Source organism: Saccopteryx bilineata, chromosome 3 (genome assembly GCF_036850765.1).
Source record: "Saccopteryx bilineata isolate mSacBil1 chromosome 3, mSacBil1_pri_phased_curated, whole genome shotgun sequence".
Taxonomy (NCBI): Eukaryota; Metazoa; Chordata; class Mammalia; order Chiroptera; family Emballonuridae; genus Saccopteryx; species Saccopteryx bilineata.
In genome coordinates this window covers 16,517,176-16,539,758 of record NC_089492.1, presented here as the reverse complement: position 1 = coordinate 16,539,758, position 22,583 = coordinate 16,517,176, and the positions used below count along the sequence as shown (strand labels likewise).

The 22,583-nt window shown below is 42.7% G+C and overlaps 1 protein-coding gene across 2 annotated transcripts in view; it reads left to right on the top strand.

Annotated features, from left to right (window-relative positions):
• The window catches only part of DEPTOR (DEP domain containing MTOR interacting protein), a 137,889-nt gene that overhangs the window by 51,790 nt on the left and 63,516 nt on the right, over positions 1-22,583 (top strand). The window contains exon 4 of one of the 2 annotated variants that reach the window (XM_066265754.1): positions 13,590-13,696. In XM_066265754.1, coding sequence (XP_066121851.1) covers positions 13,590-13,696 — 107 coding nt within the window. Of the gene's footprint in view, positions 1-13,589; positions 13,769-22,583 lie in introns of both variants that reach the window. The other variant, XM_066265753.1, reaches the window with a different exon arrangement.

The following is a 22,583-nucleotide window of genomic DNA, read 5'->3' as shown; positions in this document are numbered from 1 at the left end:
GGTCCGTTTTTCATCTGGAAAATGGAAAGAAAATGCAGAGTTCATATCTCAGGACTAAGTGAGATAAATTTCAACAGAGTCTCATCTAATTTAGCAAGACATGTTATGTTTCTAATATATAAGGGAAAATGCATGCAAAGTCCCTTTGTTACCCAAGTTGCATAAAAAGAAGAACACATGCCTTTATACGCTAGAATTATAGTCAGCATGATAAGACGCAGGGCATTTCTGTTTGTCTTCCAGATCAATTCTCTACCCTTTTCCAGACTGCCATGGGCCCCAGAAGGCTGATTTGTATGGACTGCAACAGGCTTCATTGCAATCGACCGGGTCAACGGGAGGCATACCAGCAAGTAGGTGGGAGGGAGGACCGCAGGTCAGAGTACTTACTCTCTGCTCCTTCCCCGATGTTTAAGGCCAGAGCTGCCGGCAGGCGGCCCTTTCCTTACAGGCATCTAGTTCAGGCTCTCAAAACTGCCCTCTGGCCTTAAACCTGAAGTTGTTAATGGTCCCCCCTGTCTGCTAATCTGCGCGTTTCACTATCCCTTTTAGTTTCCCTTCACCCTGCCCACAGCTTCAGGAATTCTTTTATTGTAAACTACATTTACTAGCCCATTTGCACATCCTTGCCATTTCCTGCTGGGACTCCCATTGACTGAGCCTGTGAGACCCATTTGGGGACTGAAATGAGCTGTGTAGAGCTAGTAGTATATAGTTGCTATTGTAAGATCACTCTGAGTGTATTGACTCATTGTCGGTTCTGATGATAAATATTCAAAGGATCAGAATTATAATCATAGTCATTATTTACTGAGCACATAGGGTGGTGCTCTAGGCTACCACTCAAGAGTACTCAAGTATTCTTCACACATTATTTCTTCTACTTCTTCCTACACCTCTGAGAGGGAGAAATTTTCACCATCAATTTACGGGCGAGGAAAGGTGAGGTGGGCTAAGTAATATGCTTTGACTCTCCAGTTGCTGAAGAGGCATCCTGGCCAAAAGCTGCTCACAGAGCAGACTCTTCACTTGCCCACACTTGGCGTTAAAAAGGCAACATTTCAATTCCTTGAGCCAACTTGTAGAAATCGAATTCGATCACTGGCAATCTTGGAATCCAATGACTAGTTTCCAAGTGTCATTATTCCATCTGGAAGAGATTAAGAGCCCAGAGTCTTTTCTATCGGAAAAATAGCTCTTGTTTGTTTTTAAGTGCTGAAATTGCCTGACCTGTGGTGGCGCAGTGGATAAAGCGTCAACCTGGAAACGCTGAGGTTGCCGGTTCAAAACCCTGGGCTTGCCTGGTCAAGGCACATATGGGAGTTGATGCTTTCTGCTCCTCCCCCCTTCTCTCTCTCTCTCTCTCCCCTCTCTATAATGAATAAATAAAATCTTTAAAAAAAAAAAATAAGTGCTGAAATTCTAGAGAGAGTAGATCAAGGGGATGAGACAGGGTGAGGCTTCCCCAAACATTCTACAACGAAGTGGGAAAAATAACACACACGGAGTAGAAGAGGGGGAGGAGCTTCGGAGAGAAGAGGCAGATCCTGAAGCAAAGCGGAAGCGGTCTTGTCTTAGCTCTACAAATGGAACGGAGGGCTGGGAGTTTTCAAAGGGTGTGGGGGGGTATTCTTTCATTTTTTTTTAGGCTTTGTGTAGAGGCTCTCTGTATAGGTGGCTTTGTCTTTACACGCAGAGATGTTTCCAACAGGTGCAGTTGCTAGGTTATTTTTCTTGCTTTGTTTGCTTAATTAAAACACCCCAACTTAATTATAGTTTTCTCTTTATTTCACACAAGAGCTGGGGAGTGTGAGCAAAGGCATTGTTCCACCAAATGAAAAAAAGCACCAAAGTGACATAAAACATTTAATAATTTCAGAGCCCTTAACAAAAGAGTCTTTGAAACAGAAAGAAAGTTAATCCAGATAACATTTTTCACTTTATTCAAGTAAAATTTGTGGTTAAGCTTTGCTATAAAGTTAAATTTATAGAAGTGTAATACATATAAAGTACCCATATTATGTGTGTAGATCAATAAATTTGCATAAACTGAACACACTTATGGAGTCAATACCCAAATAGTATTTTTTTTAAATGGCCCTCTCCATGGTTTAGTATCCTAAGTAAAATTATCTTTTGCATCAACATTAACATTCTCTGGAATATAAAAGATCTTTTTAAGAAACTGAACTTTGGCTTTTTTATGTTTCACCCATTCCTTGAATGTACCTCCTCACCCGGAGACTTGGAATTGGTTTTTCTGGCTAGTTTGGATTATTGCACAACCTGACAAGGATTAACAAGAGATGACAAGTCAACTCTCAGGAATGCATGTGTGTGTGTGTGTGTAGCTGTGTGTATCTTTCACTCACTGCTACTTTGTGCCAGGTGATATGCTATAGTCTTTATACAGATTAGCTCTAAGGAGTACAGTGCCAACGAGGTAAGCATTGTTATCCTCATTACGTACAAGAACAAATTTAGGATTAGAGAGCCCAACCACAGCTTGGACATCACAGGTCAGAGAGTCAAACCCAGGACTGCTTCCATTGCCACTGTCTCTCTGGAAATGTTCTAAGAGGCAAGACAGGAAGAGATGGTCATCAACCAGCTCACTCCCAGATTCCTCTTGCGTGGCACTGGGACTTGTTTTGTACTCTTATACTTCCTTCCTGCACTAGGACAGATAGGTTCCGAAAGACCAAAGTCTGTTCTTCCTACCACAGTTCACTTTAGCACCCCGTTCCCTCTGTCTGGTCTATGCTAAGGGACTGCTGAGTGGTGGTTAACATCTATGTGGACAGCAGTGGCTCCAGTTTGCTGAGTGTTTCTTTCTTTTTTCTTTTCTTACTTTAGAGAGAGAGAGAATGAGAAGAAAGGGAAGGAGCAGGAAGCATGAACTCATAGTCGTTGCTTCTTGCACATGTCTTGACTGGGTCTGAACCAGCAACCTCAGCATTCCAGGTCATGCTTTACCCACTGCACCACCACAGGTCAGGCCCTGAGTGTTTCTTTACCCCAATTCACTTAGATTGAGGTTAGCAGGTTAGCACTGATCCTTTGGTACTGATGACTGTTTACTGGTTTCTAGCAGGTGGGTGAAATCAAAATGCATAAAAAGTAATTTCAAGCTTTGAAGAACCTTGTTTACCGTGCTTCCCCTTGGTCTTCCAAAGTGGGAACATTGACTTATTCTATGTATATTCAGTGACCAGCTCAGGGTGGGGTCTTCATTAAGTGCTGATACAGTTGTTGAGCTGAAAGCACAGTTGGCATAACAAGAAGCAAAAGGGGTACTGATCTTCATCATACCCAAGGACTGTTATGGTCATCTTTGTTATCCTCATGGACACGCCTGGGCTCAGAGGTGACCCATTCTATCACCTACAGCAGCGGTAGTCAACCTTTTTATACCTACTGCCCACTTTTGTATCTCTGTTAGTAGTAAAAATTTCTAACTGCCCACCAGTTCCACAATAATGGTGATTTATAAAGTAGGAAAGTAATTTTACTTTATAAAATTTATAAAGCAGAGTTACAGCAAGTTAAAGCGTATAATAATAATTATTTACCAAGTACTTTATGTCGGATTTTCACGAAGTTTGGCAGAATAAATCTTTATAAAACAACTTACTATAGTTAAATCTATCTTTTTATTTATACTTTGGTTGCTCCGCTATCGCCCACCATGGAAGCTGGAACGCCCACTAGTGGGCGGTAGGGACCAGGTTGACTACCACTGCCCTATAATATCTGAAGCCTTTCTGACCTAATGGCTGCCAGTCTCCCACGCTTTTCTCCATCTACTTGGAGGTCCTTCCCATCCCCACTGCCACCCTCACCCCATGCTGCCCCTCCTCAACACTGAATGGCTTGTCCTGGTCTCTCCTTGTCTAGTGCATTTGTACTGGCTACTCCTTGATCCTATATCCTCTCACTATCTCTCAAAGCCAATTCCCATTTCTTTTTAATCTGGAGCCTTGAAGCTCCCTCTGGTAGCCTTAGGTATTTCATTCTTTGTTTTCCTCTCATTCTCCTTGCTCTGTTTTTCTGTTTGTTTGCCTTGCACATACATTTTTAGTGTTTGCTTCCCCACTATGTAGTGGGTATGAAGCAGTATCTCATTGTGGTTTTGATTTGCAGGTCTCTGCTCACTAATGATGCTTAGTATCTTTCTATTTGCATTTTGGCCATTTGAAAAGCGTCTTTGGTCCTGTGAGATCACTTGCCCACTCTTACATTGGGTTGTCTTTTTTTTTTTTTTTTTTTTTAATTTTTTTTTTTCATTTTTTCATTTTTCTGAAGCTGGAAACGGGGAGAGACAGTCAGACAGACTCCCGCATGCGCCCGACCGGGATCCACCCGGCACGCCCACCAGGGGGCGACGCTCTGCCCACCAGGGGGCGATGCTCTGCCCATCCTGGGCGTCGCCATATTGCGACCAGAGCCACTCTAGCGCCTGAGGCAGAGGCCACAGAGCCATCCCCAGCGCCCGGGCCATCTCTGCTCCAATGGAGCCTTGACTGCGGGAGGGGAAGAGAGAGACAGAGAGGAAAGCGCGGCGGAGGGGTGGAGAAGCAAATGGGCGCTTCTCCTGTGTGCCCTGGCCGGGAATCGAACCCGGGTCCTCCGCACGCTAGGCCGACGCTCTACCGCTGAGCCAACCGGCCAGGGGGTTGTCTTTTATTATTGAGCTTTAAGTGTTCTTTATATATTTTGAATGCAAACCCATTATCAGACATATGATTTGCTAATGTTTTTTTCCTATTCTGTGAGTTGTCTTTTCATGTTCTTGCTAGTATCTTTGAAGCATGAAAGTTTAAAAATGTTGATGTAGTGTTATTTTATTTTTTTCTTTTGTTGCTTATGCTGTTGGTGTCATATCTAAGAAGCCTTTGTCAAATCCAAGGTCATAAAGAGTTACACTTATGTTTTCTTAAAAAAGATTTATAGTTTTCTCTCTCACATTTAGGTCTTTAATATATTTTGAGTTATTTTTTTTATATAAGTTTGAGGTAAGGGTCCAACTTCGTTCTTTTGCATGTGACTCTAATTGTCCCAGCACCATTTGTTGAAAAAGATTAATCTTTTTCCATTGAAAGGCCTTGGCACCCTTGTCAAAAATCAGTTGACCATAAATGTCTCAAGGCTGTGATTTTAAATCTGTTTTAAGAGAGGTAATCTTATGACTGTACAATGTGAAACCTTGGTTAAAAAAAAATGCAGACTGTTTCCCTTCCCCTCTCAGTCCATCTCCACCGACATGCAGGACAGAGCTTTAACCTGCCCTACTTGTCATTCTGTGCAGTTTTGTATCACTTTTTTTTTTACCTCTCTTAAATATATTCATATATATATATATGTTCATAGTTTCTCTAGTTGGTATTTGTCATCAATTTTTCTTTATTACTTTGTTGTACCCCTCCTAAACTTTTTCCTTTGACCTCATTTCTTTTTATGTTTCTGGCAACAAATTCTTCTCTTTTCAAATAATTATGGAAGCACCCAAAATAAATAATAACTATTCCTTTAAAAAAAGAATTTTCTGTTTTAGAACCCCGCTTTCCTTGACATGTGTTTGAAAAGGCTCCCAGAGATTTGACTTGTGTGGAATGCGTTGTAACAGTGCTTGATGTCTCTCCTTCTTGTGGAATTTTACGGTCGTGAAACCATAGTTGAATGCAGCCTTTTAGGACGGCCGTGGACTTGGACTCCACACGCGGCTCCTGTCTAAAGCTGATTCAAGTCCTGAAAATGTTTAATGCAACAACACTCAAAACCATGGGGAATGTGAAAATTACAACTTAGGTTCTGGAATATCAGTCTCTTCAGATCATAAAACCCAAACTAAGAAGTTCTGGCTTCTCACAGATTTAAAATAGCAAGCGAAAAGGGAGTGTTTTATCCTTCAAAGACAAGTAACACTCTCTATGGCTGTTGCTTGTGGTACTCTTAGTTGCCAGTCAGCTGCTGAACAAATATTTATTAAGCACTTAATATATACCCCCTCCCTGGCCTGGGTTTTCTAAGAAATAAAAGCATTTATGATGTGATGTCTATCCTTCAGAAGTTTCTCGTTTAGCTGAAGGGGTATATATAGTGTATTAAAAATTGAGAGGTTATATAAACCATGCTGTTGACTTTTAAGTTCAAAAAAGGAGAGATCTGTGTGATTACTCTGTTTCTGTTGTTTAAATTTTTTAAAAAAAATTTATTTAAGCCTGACCAGACACAATGGATAGAGAGCATCAGCCTGGGATGCTGAAGACCCAGGTTCAAAATCCTGAGGTCACCGGTTTGAGTGCGGGCTCATCTGGCTTGAGCATGAGATCACAGTGGTCACTGGCTTGAGCCCAAGGTCACTGGCTTGAGCAAGGGGTCACTGACTCAACTGGAAACCCCCACTCAAGGCACATATGAAAAAACAATCAATGAACCACTAAGGTGCCACAACTATGAATTGATGCTTCTCATCTTTCTCTACCTTCCTGTCTGTCTGTTCCTCCCTCCCTTCCTCCCTCCCCCCCAAAAAAAACAAATTTTATTTAGAAAATTAAATTGAATGGGGTGACACTGATCAATAAGAATACCTCGGTTTCAGGGGAACATGTCTATAGTATTTGAACTGTTATGTTGTTTGCCCATCACCCAAAGTCAAACCATTTTCTGCCACCATATATTTGTCCCTCTTTAGTTGGGATACTTTTAAAGGGGTGGAGGTATTACTTAAGATAGCCTTTTAAAACAGAGACCCACTCTCTCACTTAGCACCTTTGTATGAATGGGACCCAGGCTCCCTTTTCCCATCCAAGTACTAACCAGGCCCGACCCTGATTAGCTTCCACGATCATATGAGATCGGGCGCGTTCAGGGTGGTATGGCCGGAGAGCCCTGGCTCCATTTTGACGTTTCCTGCAGGCTGGTGCGGTCTCTGACATCCACACAGGACTGCTCTTGAGGAGCTGGGGCTGGATATTGGCCCCTGTTTTGCCCTGAATCCAGGTTCCCTGGGGCAGTGAACCACCTGGATCACTTGTACAATGAGCCCCCTTCTTTTTTAGTACAGTTTGGATTTCTCCAGGAAAAGGAATGGGGAAGGTGTGAGGGAACAGCCTGAGAAAGGGATAAAGATGAAAATGAGTATGTTCAATTCAGTGTATAAAACAGAGACAAGCGAACGAAGGCCCAAGATATTTGTTGACAGATTGTGAAATGCTGTTTCCCCTCCCTTACCCTTACTTTTTCCAGTATGAAATATTTTCAGTCATAAAAAAACTATCTGCCCAGCTTTCTGTTTACTAGCTCCCCAGCTAATTATTATGAAAATTATGTCAATTATAACATCTGTTCTATAGATGATAGTGTAGTACGCATAAATACCAACACTCATGTAAGCCTTTCTCTCTAATTAATACTTTCCTGCTAATTACATAAGTCAGTGTTATAGAGTCCAAGTGTATGTTGGAAGCATACATCTAAATACATAATTTGTACATTGAGAGCTATTTTATTATATTGGAAATTAACATGAGTATTTTGTGACAAACACGTCATCTGGTTGAACATAAACTTAACCTTAATATTACTTTTTTATTCTAACATTTTCCCCCCGGTTACAAACCTTATACATTCTCTCTGAGGAATAATTTGAATAATAGAGAATTCTATTAACAGAGAAGAAAAATCATTCATAAATGAACCCCAGGGGGAAAGTAGCGCTATTAATATTTAGATGAATGAATTCTTAATTATTAGTAGTTACTATGTATATAGAATTTTTTTGTTTTGTTTCAAAAAATAATTCATCATTATATGAACACAAGGCTTTTTAAAAAGTTTTCTCTCTGTAATCTAAAATACATTTTGGCCTAATAGTGCCTGGGTCCTTTTGGCTCCCTCCTAGCTTGTGCCCTTGTAGTCCATTCAAATATGTTCCCACGTTATATAGGGCCTTTTCAGCTCTTTTGAAATTTTTTTCAATGTACAAGGAGATCACTATCGGCTTATTTCTATTCCTGTACTGGCCCCTAAATGTAGCAGTTCCTTCTATTGTAATGCTGCCTTCCCCTGGGTTAGAGGCTGGGAACTCTGACTCACATACCTCCAGGAAGGGGTTGAAATCAGCTCACATGCATGACCACGTCTGGTGAACACTTGCAGGAGGTGAGTACTTTCAGAGCCTGACACCTCACAAGGCTTCTGGCTTTATGTCATGATTATAGGTCAGCACAGGACAATTTTGACTGAACATGAATTTGTTCCATAAAATCCAAGAATTTCAGAGCATCATGCACAGTACTTATTGATGACTAATTCAAATGGAACTGTTATCCTTATCTATAGAAATATGCACACAATCTTAATTCATTTTTGCCACAGAGAAAGGTGTTAGACTTTATTGAAAGATGGATCCATCTGGAAAACTTCAATCATCATCATCACCAGTGGTGGCTGAAGGTAATTCAGTATTTCTGGTGACTGATACCGTAATGGAAGCATTTCATGCATTGTTACACTTAAGCTATGCAACAGCTCCTCAGGAAGACACATTATAATCCCCATCTTACACTTGGGGAAGCAGAGTCACGTAGCTAACACGTGTGCAGAGTTAGGGTTTGAAGATGTGTTTGTCTTTTAGAGCTCATGCTTTTAAAACTATCCCATACTTTTAAGTAAATACACGAGGAAGAGACAACATAAAACTGTGAATCAGCTATACCTATTGGAATTGCCTTCAGCTGACTAATTAAAATAAAGCCTATATGGTAGCTAGTCTCCAAAGACAGCCCCAAACATTGTCACCTCTTTCTCTATGTGCATATTGTTCTCTCTATGAAGAGTTGGTACATGTGTCCCCTCCCCTTGAGTCTGACGTCTGTCTGATGGCTTTCACAAATATAGTTCAGGGCAGTTGACATCTGTGTCTTTTGAGCTAGGCATTAAGGAGGCCTGGCATGGTTGACTGATTTTTGACAAAAGTGCCAAGGTAATTCAGTGGGGGGACGAATAGTCATTTCAACAAATGGTGCTGGAACAACTGGATAGCTGCATATGAAGGAATGGGGTTGGACTCTCACCTCATCCCTTGTAGAAAAGTGAACTCAAAATGGACCATAGAATTAAATGCAAGAACTAAAAATATAAAACAGATTAAAACCTAGGAGTAAATCGACAGGGGCTTGAGTTAAGTAATGGTTTCCAAAATGTGACACCAAAAGTCCACGTGACGAAAGGGAGAGATGGGTAGATTAGATTACAGCAAAATAGAAAACATTTGAGCTACAAGCAATACGACCGAGAAAGTGAATAATGACCCATAAAATGGGAGGAAATAGCTGCAAATCATATGTCTGATAAAGGCCTTGCATCTAGAGTATGTGAGGAATGCTTAAAGTTCAGTAATAAAAATATAAGTAGTCTAATTTAAAAGTGGGCCAAGGACCCAAGTAGACAGTTCTCCAAAGAAGATACACAAATGGACAAATAAGCATATGAGAACATGCTCAATATCATTCACTACTAAGGAAATGCAAATATTGATGAGGATGTGGAGAAATTAGAACCCTAATACTTCACTAGTATAAATGTAAAATGGTACTGCCTTTTTGGGAAATAGTTTGGTAGTCTCTCAAAAGGCTAAGCAGTGTGACCATGTGACCAGCAATTCCACTTTGAGGTGGATATGTAAGAAAAATGAAAATGTATGTCCAAACAAAATTTTGTATATGATTGTTCAAAGCAGCGTTATTCACAATAACCAAAAATGGAACAACACAAATATTCATCGGCTGATGAATGGAGAAACACAATGTGGACTATCCCACTGTTATATACCAAATGCAGTTGAACTAACTGTGCATGTTAAATGAGTCAGTTGCATGGTAAAAGATTATGCCTCAATAGAACTACTATATAATGTCCTGGCTGTATCTGCTTCCTGCCCTTTCAGTTCTGCATCTTAATGTTCAGCCTCACTGGAGAGAGAGGCAACATTGCTCAGGAGCCCCCAAGGGCCAGACATCCTGTTCTGCATGCACTGGCATGAGTGACCTCCAGCAAGAGTGATAGAGGAACTGCCCAGTTGAGCCCCAGGCAATCCACAGAATCTCAAAATACAATTAAATGGTAGCTGTGTAAAGCCAACAAGTTTGGGGGTAGTTTGTTACATAGCAAAAACATAATTGGCCCAAGGACTAAGTCAGATTCTTGTTTCCATACAGTGACCGCATATGAATTCTCAAATCAGATCCCATGATAGGCTTTGTCTTAGAGAGAGGAACCTGGATGGGGACGCGACTTAAATTTAAGGGGAAATGAAAGAAGGAAGAGCTAAGGGTGGTGGTCCCTGCTTTCAAATGGCCGTGGAGCCAAGCAGACCTGCCAACTGGTCTTTTCTTGGAAGCAGCAGCTGCCCCAGCCACTCAGCAGGTGCTCCAGAGGGCTGGCAGGTCATGCTTCTGCTTATAAGAAGTGACACCAGTAAACGGCCATCCTCTTGTCCTCCCAGCATCCTGAAAGGAAAATCGCTGAGCTGGAAGGGGCAGAGCAGTTAGAAACAGAGACAAAGGCCAGGCGTCTTTGTCTGCGTCTTCGATGGAGGGAATCACCAAGGGAGAAACTTGACTCACCCCATCTCCCCAGGAGGCCACCCTAACGGGGTCACTTTTAACATACTCTTGGATAATGATGCACAGCAAAGAATGCGTAGGCATGAGTTGCGTTTGTTCATTCAGCAAATACTTTTTGAGGATCTATTGTGCTAGAAACAACCATGAACCACGTAGACAGGGACTCGTGTCTCAAAAAGCTGACAGGTACGTGAGGAGGTGATTCCCCCAGGGCTCTGAAAAGGGACTTGGCCGGGAACTTAGAGAGCCCTTGGAAGTGCACATCATCCATATTTGTGAGCTTGGAGACAACTTCTTAGGGGAAATAATGTACGGGACTGGAAACCTCACGCTAACTGTACTCTCTGTTTCACTCTGGAATACCTTATTTGGGGGTCAGAGGAAATGGCGGAAGGGAGCTGTTCCTATGTGAGTGTGCTCACAGTTCTTCAGTTCTCCTTTCTAGAGCCCCCTCACCAATGCAGGCTCCCAGGGCTCGCTCCACGTGACTTGAATCCATGCTGTTTATTTCCAGGACCCTGCAGTATTTGTTCATTGTTCCTTCAGTATTTCCTAAGCTGTGTGACATGTGCATTTTTGTGGGGCTTCACCTCTTTTTTTGCCATTTCCCATTGGTATGAATAGAATCTCTTTCTGTAAAAGAGATCACCCCCAAACTTAGTCGTTCAGAACACCCATGATGTGGTATTTCTCTGCATTCTGTGGGTTGCGTGGTATATCAATTGCTTACTGGGTTCATCTGGGGCTCATTCATGTGGTTGCTGGAGGGTCAGTAGGCAGGAAGGTCCAGGAGAGCCTCATTTGCATGTCCGAGACCTGGGGCTGGCTATTGCCTGAGCACCTTGGTTCTCTTGTGGCCTCTTCACCTCCAGCAGGTGGGACGAGCCTCTTCCTGGCGGTGGCATCATAGCTTCACAACAGGGTGCAGGTGGGAGTGGCAAGGCCTCTGAAGGCCCCGCCTGGGAAGCCTCATTTGTCTCTCTGCTGCATAGAGTTGGTTGGTGCAGTTCACAAAGCCAGCCCAGGCTCAAGAGAAGCGGAAGTAGACTCAATCTCTCGCTGCGAGAAGCAGTGGAGTCAGGTTGGAAAGAAGCATGGGAGGGGCTGGTGTGGCCCTTTCTGCACACAGCTGCCTGTAGAATGTCTTCATGATCTGTCACTCATGACACTATTGATGTAAACATAGCATCATCAAAGAGGGCCTGGTCACTATTATATTAAATATAATTCTATTGTTCACACCAACTCAACCGTGACTAAGCCTGGGAAAGCAGCCTTGTAGCTACTTCTAAGGATGGATTAAAGTACAGAAAACAATTGACTTGGGAAATGTCTAAAGAAGACTTTTTTTCTTCTTTTCCAAGTCAGAGGAGGGGAGATAGAGAGACGGATTCACGCATGCACCCCAACGAGGATCCACCCTGCGACTTTCATCTGGGGCTGATGCTCGCAACTTAACTATCTTTAGCACTTGAGGTGAAGGTTTCATGGAGCCATCCTCAGTGTCCAGGGCTGATGCGCTCCAACCAATGGAGCCATGGGTGCAGGAGGAGAAGAGCGAGAGAGAGAAGGGGGAGGGGGAAGAGTGGAGAAACAGATGGTTGCTTCTCCTGTGTGCCCTGACCAGGAATCAAATCCAGGAAATCCACATGCCAGGTCAACACACTATCACTGAGCCAACCAGCCAGGTCCTGGAGAGGATTTTTAAATGCTTTCTGTTAAATGCCAAATAAGAAGGTTTTTAATAAGTCCTATTATATGCTAATAGCTTTTTAAAGGATGCTTAATATAAAAACATACATTGATATACTTAGAACTTTTTTCTCAAATATTTTTATGGTAATTTTTTTATGGCAACCCAGGGAAGGAAGTAGACTAGGTATTATCTTCCTCGTTTAATGTGAGTTTTGAGCCACTGAAGCAGTGAGAGATGATGTTGATTAATTTGGGGCAAAGCTGTTTGGGTGGGAAGGAAACCAGTACAATAATGTCCCTATAGGTGAGGGGCATGGTCACTAGCATTTAATACTATTAGTGTCGACCATAATGGGGACCTACAAAATTCCAGTCATATATGGATGCAGGGGAACAGCAGGCTTATGGCCCCCGTGGGAGCTGGTTTTGGAGGTGTGGTGAGGACAGAAGCTGGAGAACGTGAAGAACACTTGGAAAGGTCGGTGAGAAACAAGCTCCAGTGATGGGGGTCATAAGGGAGTGAATTACATACTTGTCTTGTTTTGTTTGGGTTGATTAGACTCAATGGCTTAAACAATAAATACTTATTTTTTTTTGTAGTCTGGAGGTTGGGAAGTGAGAGATCAAGGTGCCAGCACATCTGGTGTCTGGTGAGAAGACTCTCCTTGGTTCTTAGACAGTGGTCGTCTCGTATCCTCACAGAGAGAAAAAGGAGAGGCCAGCTCTACTGTGGCTCTTCTTGTGAGGGTGGTACTCTCATCCCTGGAGTCCCGCCTTCATGACATAATCACCTCCCAAAGGCCCCATCTCCAAAGATCATCACACTGGGTGTTAGTGTTTCAATATATGAAATTTGGGAAGACACAAATCCTCAGTCTATAGCAGTAGTAGAATGACAATTTGGCAAATGGATGAATGTTTTGGGGAAAGAAATGCTCATCTTTTTAGAGAGGTAGGTTGGTGGTTGGTCCTTAAATTATAACCCCTTTCCAGGATGGCAAAACTGAATTCAGTCTTCTAATGCTAGAATGTTGGATTGCATTTTCAGTTTGTTTGTTTTTTTTAATTACTAGGGGAAAAAATGCATCTTGTTTTCTTCTGAAGCAAATCCTTCTCTTAGAAATGACATCTGTGGCAGCATGTGATAGCCACATCTGTCTGTCAGACAACTTGCTGTACTGCTTCACAGAAGCCTATGACATAGGATTTCAAATGAGCTCTTTTCCTTTTGTGTGGGTTTATTTTTTGTCCTTTTCTCCCTCCCAGGCTGATGAGCCCTGAAAACACACTCCTGCAGCCCCGGGAAGAAGAGGGAGTCAAGTATGAGCGCACCTTCATGGCATCCGAATTCCTAGATTGGCTGGTTCAGGAAGGTGAGGCTACCACGAGGAAAGAGGCAGAGCAGCTCTGCCACCGGCTTATGGAGTACGGAATCATTCAGCATGGTGAGTGTGCAGGTCAGCTCTTGCCGCAGTAACAAGCAAACCCGAAATCTTGTGGATTAGCACAGCGAGCATTTGCTTCTCATTCAGAGGTCTATAAATCAGCTGTACCTCTGCTTGGGCTCAGCTTAGCTTGTCCCCAACCTAGGGGTCAAGTTCAGAGACATGTTCCATGCCTTCTCATTTTGGGACCCAGGCTAAAAGGAGCTTTCACCCTGTGGGATATTTTGTTTTCACAAATGAAGGCAGGAAGTAAAGAAGGCAGGCAGATTCTGGTAGTGTCTGCAAAAACTTGTGTTCGGTGTGATTGAACATTACTAACTCCCAAATCCACCTGGCTACAGGAAGTCACCTGGTCAAGTCTGAAGGGGAAGTAATGGCTCTCACAACATTGGCTGCAAGGCGAGAAGGAAAATTTGCTGAATCAGAGAGGGGGATTTAAGAGACTGGGTGGAAAAGATGAAGAGATTAAGAACTACAAATTGGTAGCTGCGAAATAGTCACAAGGATGTAAAGTACAGCATGGGGAATATAGTCAATAATATTGTAATAACTGTGTGTGGTGCCGGGTGGGCACCAGAAGAATCAGGGGGAACACTTTGTAAAGTATATGATTGCCCAGCCACTATGCTGTCCACCTGAAAGGAATATAAAATAATAGGGATGTAAACTTTAATTAAAAAATATATTTTAAATTTAAAAAAAAGAAAAAAAGTTTGCTGCTGAAGCATGCGTGGTGCAAGATTCCACAGTGAAGAAGTAATGCAAATGGCCTTCATAAAGCTTTCACTTGCCTTTTTGGGCTGGGTCCTAATGATGCAATAGAACCTGTTGGTTAAGAACTCTATTAGTTATCTATTGCTACATAAGAAATGACTCCAAAACTTAATGGTATAAAACAGTAGTAAATGTTTATTATTTCACAGTTTCTGAGGGTCGGGAATTTAGGAGAGACTTCACAGGGAGATTCTAGCTCAAGGTCTTTGCGAGGCTGCAGTCAAGATGTCAGCAGGCTCTTCCATCATCTGCAGGCTGGACAGGCCGGAGGCTTTGCTTTCACAGTGGAAGCCTAACGAGTTGGTGCTGGTTGTTGGCAGGAAACTTTTGTCCACTGTTATACAGACTTCTTCATGAGGCTGCTTGAGAATTCTCCTGGCTTTTTCTAGAGGGAGTTGTCCAAGAGAGTGCAAGACAGAAGTCAGAGGGTCTTCTAGCTGAGGTTTGGAGGTCACAGCTGTCATAGCCTCAGTACACTGTTGGTGACCAGGAGGGCCTTATTCAGGGTGAACACCGGAGGCAAGGATCTCTGGGACCATCTTGTCGGCTGCTGTCTGGAACCCAGTTCCACCAGTTACCAGCTACCTACCTTCTCTCATCTGTGAAATGGGAATACCTGCATAGGCTAGTTGTAGGAGTATATGGAGTTAGATATGAAGTACTTGATTCGGTGCTCTCTTCTTAATAAGTGCTCAACAATTTATTAATATAGCTGCAGGGTGTAGGCTTAGTACAGAGAGAAAAAGTCTGGGAACCAGATAGGCATTTCACACCAAGTCAAGATGAAAGGTAATATTTGAATTATTCTTGCTGTGAACTCCCTACCCTCATGTCTATGTAGGCCTAGGAGTTCTATTCCCAAGGCTAGGACGATAACAGTGGGATTATAGAGCCAAATGACAGAAACTTCTGAAATTACTTGGAGCCGTGTTTTACAAACAGCAGATTGCCACCCTTTCTTTAATAAACTGAGAGAACCATTCCCAGCATTAAAAAATTGTTAAAAATAGGCCCTGGCCGGTTGGCTCAGCGGTAGAGCGTCGGCCTAGCGTGCGGAGGACCCGGGTTCGATTCCCGGCCAGGGCACACAGGAGAAGCGCCCATTTGCTTCTCCACCCCTCCGCCGTGCCTTCCTCTCTGTCTCTCTCTTCCCCTCCCGCAGCCAAGGCTCCATTGGAGCAAAGATGGCCCGGGCGCTGGGGATGGCTCTGTGGCCTCCGCCCCAAGCGCTAGAGTGGCTCTGGTCGCAACATGGCGACGCCCAGGATGGGCAGAGCATCGCCCCCTGGTGGGCAGAGCGTCGCCCATGGTGGGCGTGCCGGGTGGATCCCGGTCGGGCGCATGCGGGAGTCTGTCTGACTGTCTCTCCCTGTTTCCAGCTTCAGAAATATTAAAAAAAAAAAAAAAATGTTAAAAATAAACTAGGCTAGACTGTTGCTACTCTAGGTATGATTCATGGACCCAAATTGTCACTGGGAACATGACAGAAATGCAGACCTTTTGATCCCACCCAAGTCTTGCTGAACCTGGCATATATTTTAGCATGACCTCCAAGTGATTGGAACACCCATGAAAAGTTTGAGCTTCCCTGGACTGGATTTAACTGGAGCAGATTTTATGTAGCAAAGTTAAGTATTGTTTTTGCAAAACTTTGACTCTGTAAACATGGGCATGTTCATGTGTATGTTGATTTGCAACATAAAAACTGTGTTGGCATCCAGTACATTGAAAGCCACTGATCTAGAGGCATTGGTTAGAGAGGTGCTCAAGGCACTGAGTGTATTCCGGGGTGTTTTCTCCTACTGGATATTGCTATAGTCAAACTCACAGCTGCTATTAATGGACTAATATGTCTACTGCTGGGCTAAGTTCACTGAGGGTAGGAGGTGGATAGGAAAGTATAGTGCCAGGGTGGTCCCTGGCCTTAAGCAGCTTCTTGTCTTATTGGGAATGATAAGATGGATAAAGAAGCAATTAGCGAATAGTAGAAGGTATATTGTATATTTTATTCATTCATTCAGTCTTCACTCATCCATCCAATACTATGTGCCAGGCATTGTTCTAATGATTTTTATACATATTAACCTATTTAAGCCTCTTAAACTCTTTGAGGCAGATATTTTTTCTGTTGTTGTTCATTTGTGTGTGTGTGTGTGTGGTAACCATACATGAGACCAATCCTCTTAAGTTTTTAACTGTACAACACCGTACTATTAACTAAATGGCAGGGACTCTTACTATCACCGTTTTTACAGATAAGGAAACAAAGACACCAATAGCTTAAATGATTTGTCTGAGGCCACTCAGGTAGGAATGTCCAAGTGGACTTTAATGCTGATAACTGTGTGCTCAGAGTTGGTTGGGTGACAGGGGCTTTCCACAGTTAGAAATGGTATGTTTGAACTAGAGTTAATTTTGTCATCTTGGCTCCAGAAGGAAAACTTGGTGGCATCCAATTCTAGGGGAAAACCGACCTCTTGTACCACAACTTACTGACTGATCCTATCCATCTAGACTTCAGAGGAGAGAGATGATGCCACAAATTTTTCCAAATGATTTTCAAAGAATGAACAATTATACTTCAATTACAGTACAGTTTTGTAATGCTATAAACATAAATGCCATAGAATGGCAGCGGAAAGGATAAAAATCACAGTGGAAAAGAGAAAATCGGGTATTATCGATAGAAAATCTTAAGCACACAAGTTCGTTTTCGTGGTCCTAGGAAGAGTGAATATTCTGTCGATATACAAGGCTAAGTTTCTTAGGGAGTTCCAGTTTCCTGGCACAGCAATTTATTGCTAGATCCCAGGTTCTCGCTGTTAGTGATAAAAATGCGGCCACCACTTATGCGAATGTCGGAGCTAAAAATGAAAACCATGTAGTGTCTTAAGTGAAGCTCTGAATTGTCCAGTTAATAATTAATTTTGGCCCTGGCTGTTTGGCTCAGTGGATAGAGCATCGGGCTTACGTATGAACATTCCAGGTTTGATTCCCATTCAGGGCACACATGAGAAGTGACCATCTGCTTCTCTCCCCCTTCCTCTCCTCCTTCTCTTCCTCTTCCCCTCCCGCAGCTGGTGGCTGGATTGGATTGAGCATCAGCCCAGGTGCTGAGGATAGTTCGGATGATTTGAGCATCAGCCCCACATGGGGGTTGCAGGGTAGATCCTGGTTGGGGCACATGTGGGAGTCTGTCTCACTATCTCCCTTCCTCTCACTTAAAAAAAAAAGAATTAATTTCAAAGGTAAAACATTAAAGAAAGTCATCCTTTAGGCTTTCAGTAGAAGATTTCTGGATAAAAGTGGTTCCCTAGATTGAAACTGGTAGGTGTAAAAATCAGGCCCACTTATAAAATCCTAACTATTTATTTATGAATAGTGAATGATGCTCTATAATTAAGATAGAGCTAGTTAGACGAGTAATTAACTTGCATGCATATGTATGTATGTATATACACATTTATGCAAATATATATGTTGGCCATGTATGTACACACTTCTCTAGCTGTTTTATTCATTGAGGTTTACCTTGCACCAGGCACTGAACTAGATTTTAATATATTGTGTATTTAATATGTATATGCTTCACATGTATGATATATATAATCTTATTAAAGCCTCACAGCAATTCTGTGACAATGATATAATAATTAGAATTTTACAGTGAATATGTCTGAAGTTTAAAAGCCTGTAAGATATTTCCCAAAGTTACATTGCCTGCCAGTCGTTGTGCCTTAGAAAGAAGCTTCCTTTGGCCCAGGATGTATGTAGTCAGGCGCGGCTGCCTGACACAGCGGGATGAACACGGTCTTTCGAGGGACACAGACAGGATTTAGCTCTCAGCTCTTTCACCAACCAAGCAGCCCTGTTGGCGTCTCAATTATTCCATTCCTCAGGTGATTAAATTTATGAAAGTAGAGTCACATTGTATACCTCCGAGAAGTTTTTGTTTTGTTTTGTTCTGTATTTGGAGAGCCTCTGTCCACCCACCTGTACCGGAGGTACTCAACATAGTGCTGGACTCGTGGCTAAGATTTATTACAGTTAGAGAACACAGAAAAGGGTCTGCAGGGGAAAAAGACATCTCCCAGACCCAGGCCTCCTCTGCTCCCCCATCCCAGGGCCACCCAGATTTTACTCTTCCTTTCAGCAGGGACATGACTACCAGCATTCCAGACTTGCAGAAGGGAAGCAAGTGTTCTCCATAAATCACAGTGTTTGCACAAACAGTCAAGGCAGCCTTGCAGAGCAGAATTCAATGCTCCAGGTGGGCGAAGTTTCCTTACCAGTTACTAACTTAGGGACCCTTCGGGAAGTCAAGTGCCCAGATGCTAGCTAGCCCTGGGCCAGCCCCACAAGCAGACCTTCCTGTATCAGGACAATTACCTTCCTGCATAGAGCTGCTATGAGAACTAGTGACAGTGGTTGGCAAAGCTTTTAGCACAGCATCTACCTCTTACAGCCCTCAGACATAAGCTACCCTTAAAATGTATAGAGCTTCTTATACACCGGCTACTGTTCTAGTCCCTTTACTTATTGACTCATTTATTCCACTCAGTAACTCCATGAATTAGATATCATAATTATTCTCATTTTTAAGATGAGGTTAAATAACTTGCTGAAGACAGGAGTTGGTAAAATGATAAGAGTCAATATACAAATCAAGGCAATCTGGCTCTTAAACGCTAAAGAAGATCGGGTGCTAATTATAAGCTATACCAACCAGGAAAAAGAATTCTCAGCTTTTATTGCATCAGCCCACACAGCCTGGCAGATAATGCAACTATAAAAATTGTTGGCCCATAAACTATGCAAGATTCCTTCTGCAAACAGTCATCACGAGGTACCTTGCGATTTTTGTGTACCTTTTGCAAATCTGATGAACACATTTCTGTGCTCCCATAAACTACCTCCCTCGACTGCTTTGGCTGGTATGCAGCTATGTTGTCCTTAAATGGAGGGAGATGGAAACCAGATAATCACGTGAGTAAATTGCTCGCAGCTGCAGCAGCTGACCCTGGATAATCAGGCTACTGCTGCCGTGTTCTGGCATATAATTTCCTCTTTTAAAGATTTAGTCAGAGCACTTCAACAATTTTAACACTTCATCAAACCATCTCTCCTTTTCTTTTGTTTTAAAAGTATATTTATATAACATTTAGTGATACGCAACATAGTTTTAACACGTATTATCTTTGTGGCCCTCCCAGCTGCCTTGAGAGTGGTTGTGAGCCTCCCATTCTCCCTTAGAAGACAATAGACATTCTCCCTTAGAATTCACTCTTGTGACCATGAAGGAAGAATTTGGGGGCTGTGTGGGGAGCTAGATGCCTGATCCAGACAGGAATTACCCATCTTTTCAGTAAGAAAGATCACTGACAGAGTTCAGCCAAAGCCTGGAGTAGCCTAGCCAAAGAAAGGAAGAAAGGGAGAGAAAGGGAAGAAAGGATAGGAGGAAGGAAGAAAGGGAGGAAATAAAAAGGTCCCAATGATTGAGGCTAAAGTCAAAATTGCAGCTTGCCCAAGATCAGATGCTATAACAGAAAAAAAATTACTCTGACACTTGTTAAGACGCAAGGAAGACGATATTCGAGGCTATTGCAATAGGAGTATTGCAGTAAGAGAGAGATGGGGCTCACCTCCAAATACAACAAAAACAAATCAGGGTTCATAGCTATCGAACAGGGCAAGGAGGTTAGTGGATAGAAATTTATTAATAGGAGATATCAAGGGTAGGGAGATTCTTGCTAACCCGACTTAAGAGAATTCTTGGTAATGGCAGGTCAAGGACTTACACATCAAAGATTGAGGACTTGAGGGGTCAGGTATCAAGAGTGCTCAGATATCCACGGTGGGAGGAGTCTCACTAAATTGACTTAGTAGAATTCTTTGCTAAGACTGGACCTTGGGATTCAGGTGCCAGGAACTAGTGACTAAGGGGACAATCATTTGTTGTCACCTACGGCCAGATAGATCAGCTCTAGCTATTTTTTGTCTATACATAGCTATTTCCAGATGTTAAACTTTAGAGTTACTCTGATTGGCTGAGCCCGGGCGGGTTGGGCATTGTTCTACCTAAAAAAATAGATTTGTTACAACAGGGAAATGAGTGCTTACCAGGCTAAAACAACAGACAGATGACAGATGGTTTTTATTTTACTGCGGTTCATTTAATTCTCTACCCCCCCCCCACCCCAATTAATGCACTTGCTATTGTTCTCCTTATTTTAGTGACAATGTTGAGACATTTGCAGCTAGCCTAATCGTTTTTAGCTGCTAAATACTCTACTCTGAATAGAATAGAAAAACATGAAGACTGGGGTGAATATATTTTCTTCATCTACTTTCAGTGATGTTTTCAGCATAATCTTATGTCAACAGCAACAATATATATATATTTTTTTACTCTCTCAAATGAGAATTTCTAAGAATTTTCCCACTGTGTCCTCTGATATGTTTTGGCTCTGCTTTATTTTTCATTATAGCTGAATTTGAGGCAGGAAGGAAAGTGGACACAGCCAGAATGCTGTTGCAATGTAAACATACGGGAACAAGGTTACTTGGTAAAGTCAAGGGCTCATGTGTTGGCACACAATCTGGTATTTATTCTGGTTAAAGTAAAACAGGTCTATACCTGATCTTCCATAGTCTCCCAAAAGAGGGAAGTGTTATGTACAAACAACAGAGGTCTTTTGTAAACAGTGTCCTGACTGTAAATATTTCCCTTCTGACTCGACATCGGCATAAGTCTTTTCACATGGACAGAAGGAGATCTTCCAGATAAGGACACATTAGGCGATGCAGCCTGTGCTCCTGTTGACACCTGCCTCACTCCTGACAGTTAGCTGCTCAGTGTTCCCTGCCATCCGTGGTCTTCAGTTTGACCAAACACAAAGCTTATATACAACAGTAGGAGGAAGTCTTAAAATACAAGCACTCAGTCTACACAGTTGAGAAGTATGTAAAATACGCAATCTTGTCTTAAGAGCCCAGCTTGGTCTTATGTGGTCATGTAAGGACTCAGCTGTATTTCAGTGGTCATTTTTTAAAAGACATTTTATTGATTGATTATACAGAAAGAGATGAGGAAGCGAGAAGTATCAATTCCTAGTTGCGTCACTTGTTCATTGATTGCTTGTCATATGTGCCTTGACCAGGCAAATCCAAGGTTTTGAATTGGCGACCTCAGCATTCCAGGTCGACGCTTTACCCACTGCACCACCACAGGTCAGGCTCAGTGGTCATTTTTAGAGGGCCATACTGACCAGGGTCTTAGGTTTATTAGAATATGTGAGTGTCTCCTGGCAGAAGGACAGTTTAAACCGCTGATTCTGACATGCCTTTCTTTCCTTTCTCCTCCTGGCCAAGAAGGACTGTGGTGTTGTTAGGTCCTGGTTACTGGTAGATGTGAGCTTGACCATAACCCTCAGGCAGAGTTGGGAAGGCAGGCTCTGCCTTGAAGCAGGGAAACCTTTCTGTTCTGTTTCCCATCACAGGCCTTTCTTCCAGCTCTGACCCTGTGTCATTGTTGGGTGAGCTCCTTGTCCATTCTTTCCGGCCCACCAGGCAGCGAGCCTGGAGTGCCTGTGGCCTGGGCTCCCCTCAGGCAGTGACAACAGTTCTGTTCATGGCTGTTTCTTCCTCCCTGCACTGCTGACCCCAAGGTCTTCCTCCAGAAAGTCTCCCATCAGCCACTGCGGCTCTCGGTTCTCCTCTGCTCGCTTAACTCAGTTTCTCTGTGCTGAAATGCCCGTCTCAGACGGTGCAGCTGAATAGTCTTTTGCATTCGGGCCTGTCGTTCTTGGGAAGCATTCCTTCTTTCTATGATGCTCCCTTCTCCCTTCCTCAGCCAGAATGAGTACACAAACCAAAGGATATTAATGCCATGGAATGATTACTAGGTATAAGATGACCATATATAAACACTAATCAGTGTGACTATGGAACAGTATTAAGTTAAAACTTAAGAAGGAATTACAGCCCTGGCCAGTGGCACAGCCAATAGAGCACCACTCCAAAACACTGGGGTCCCCAGTTC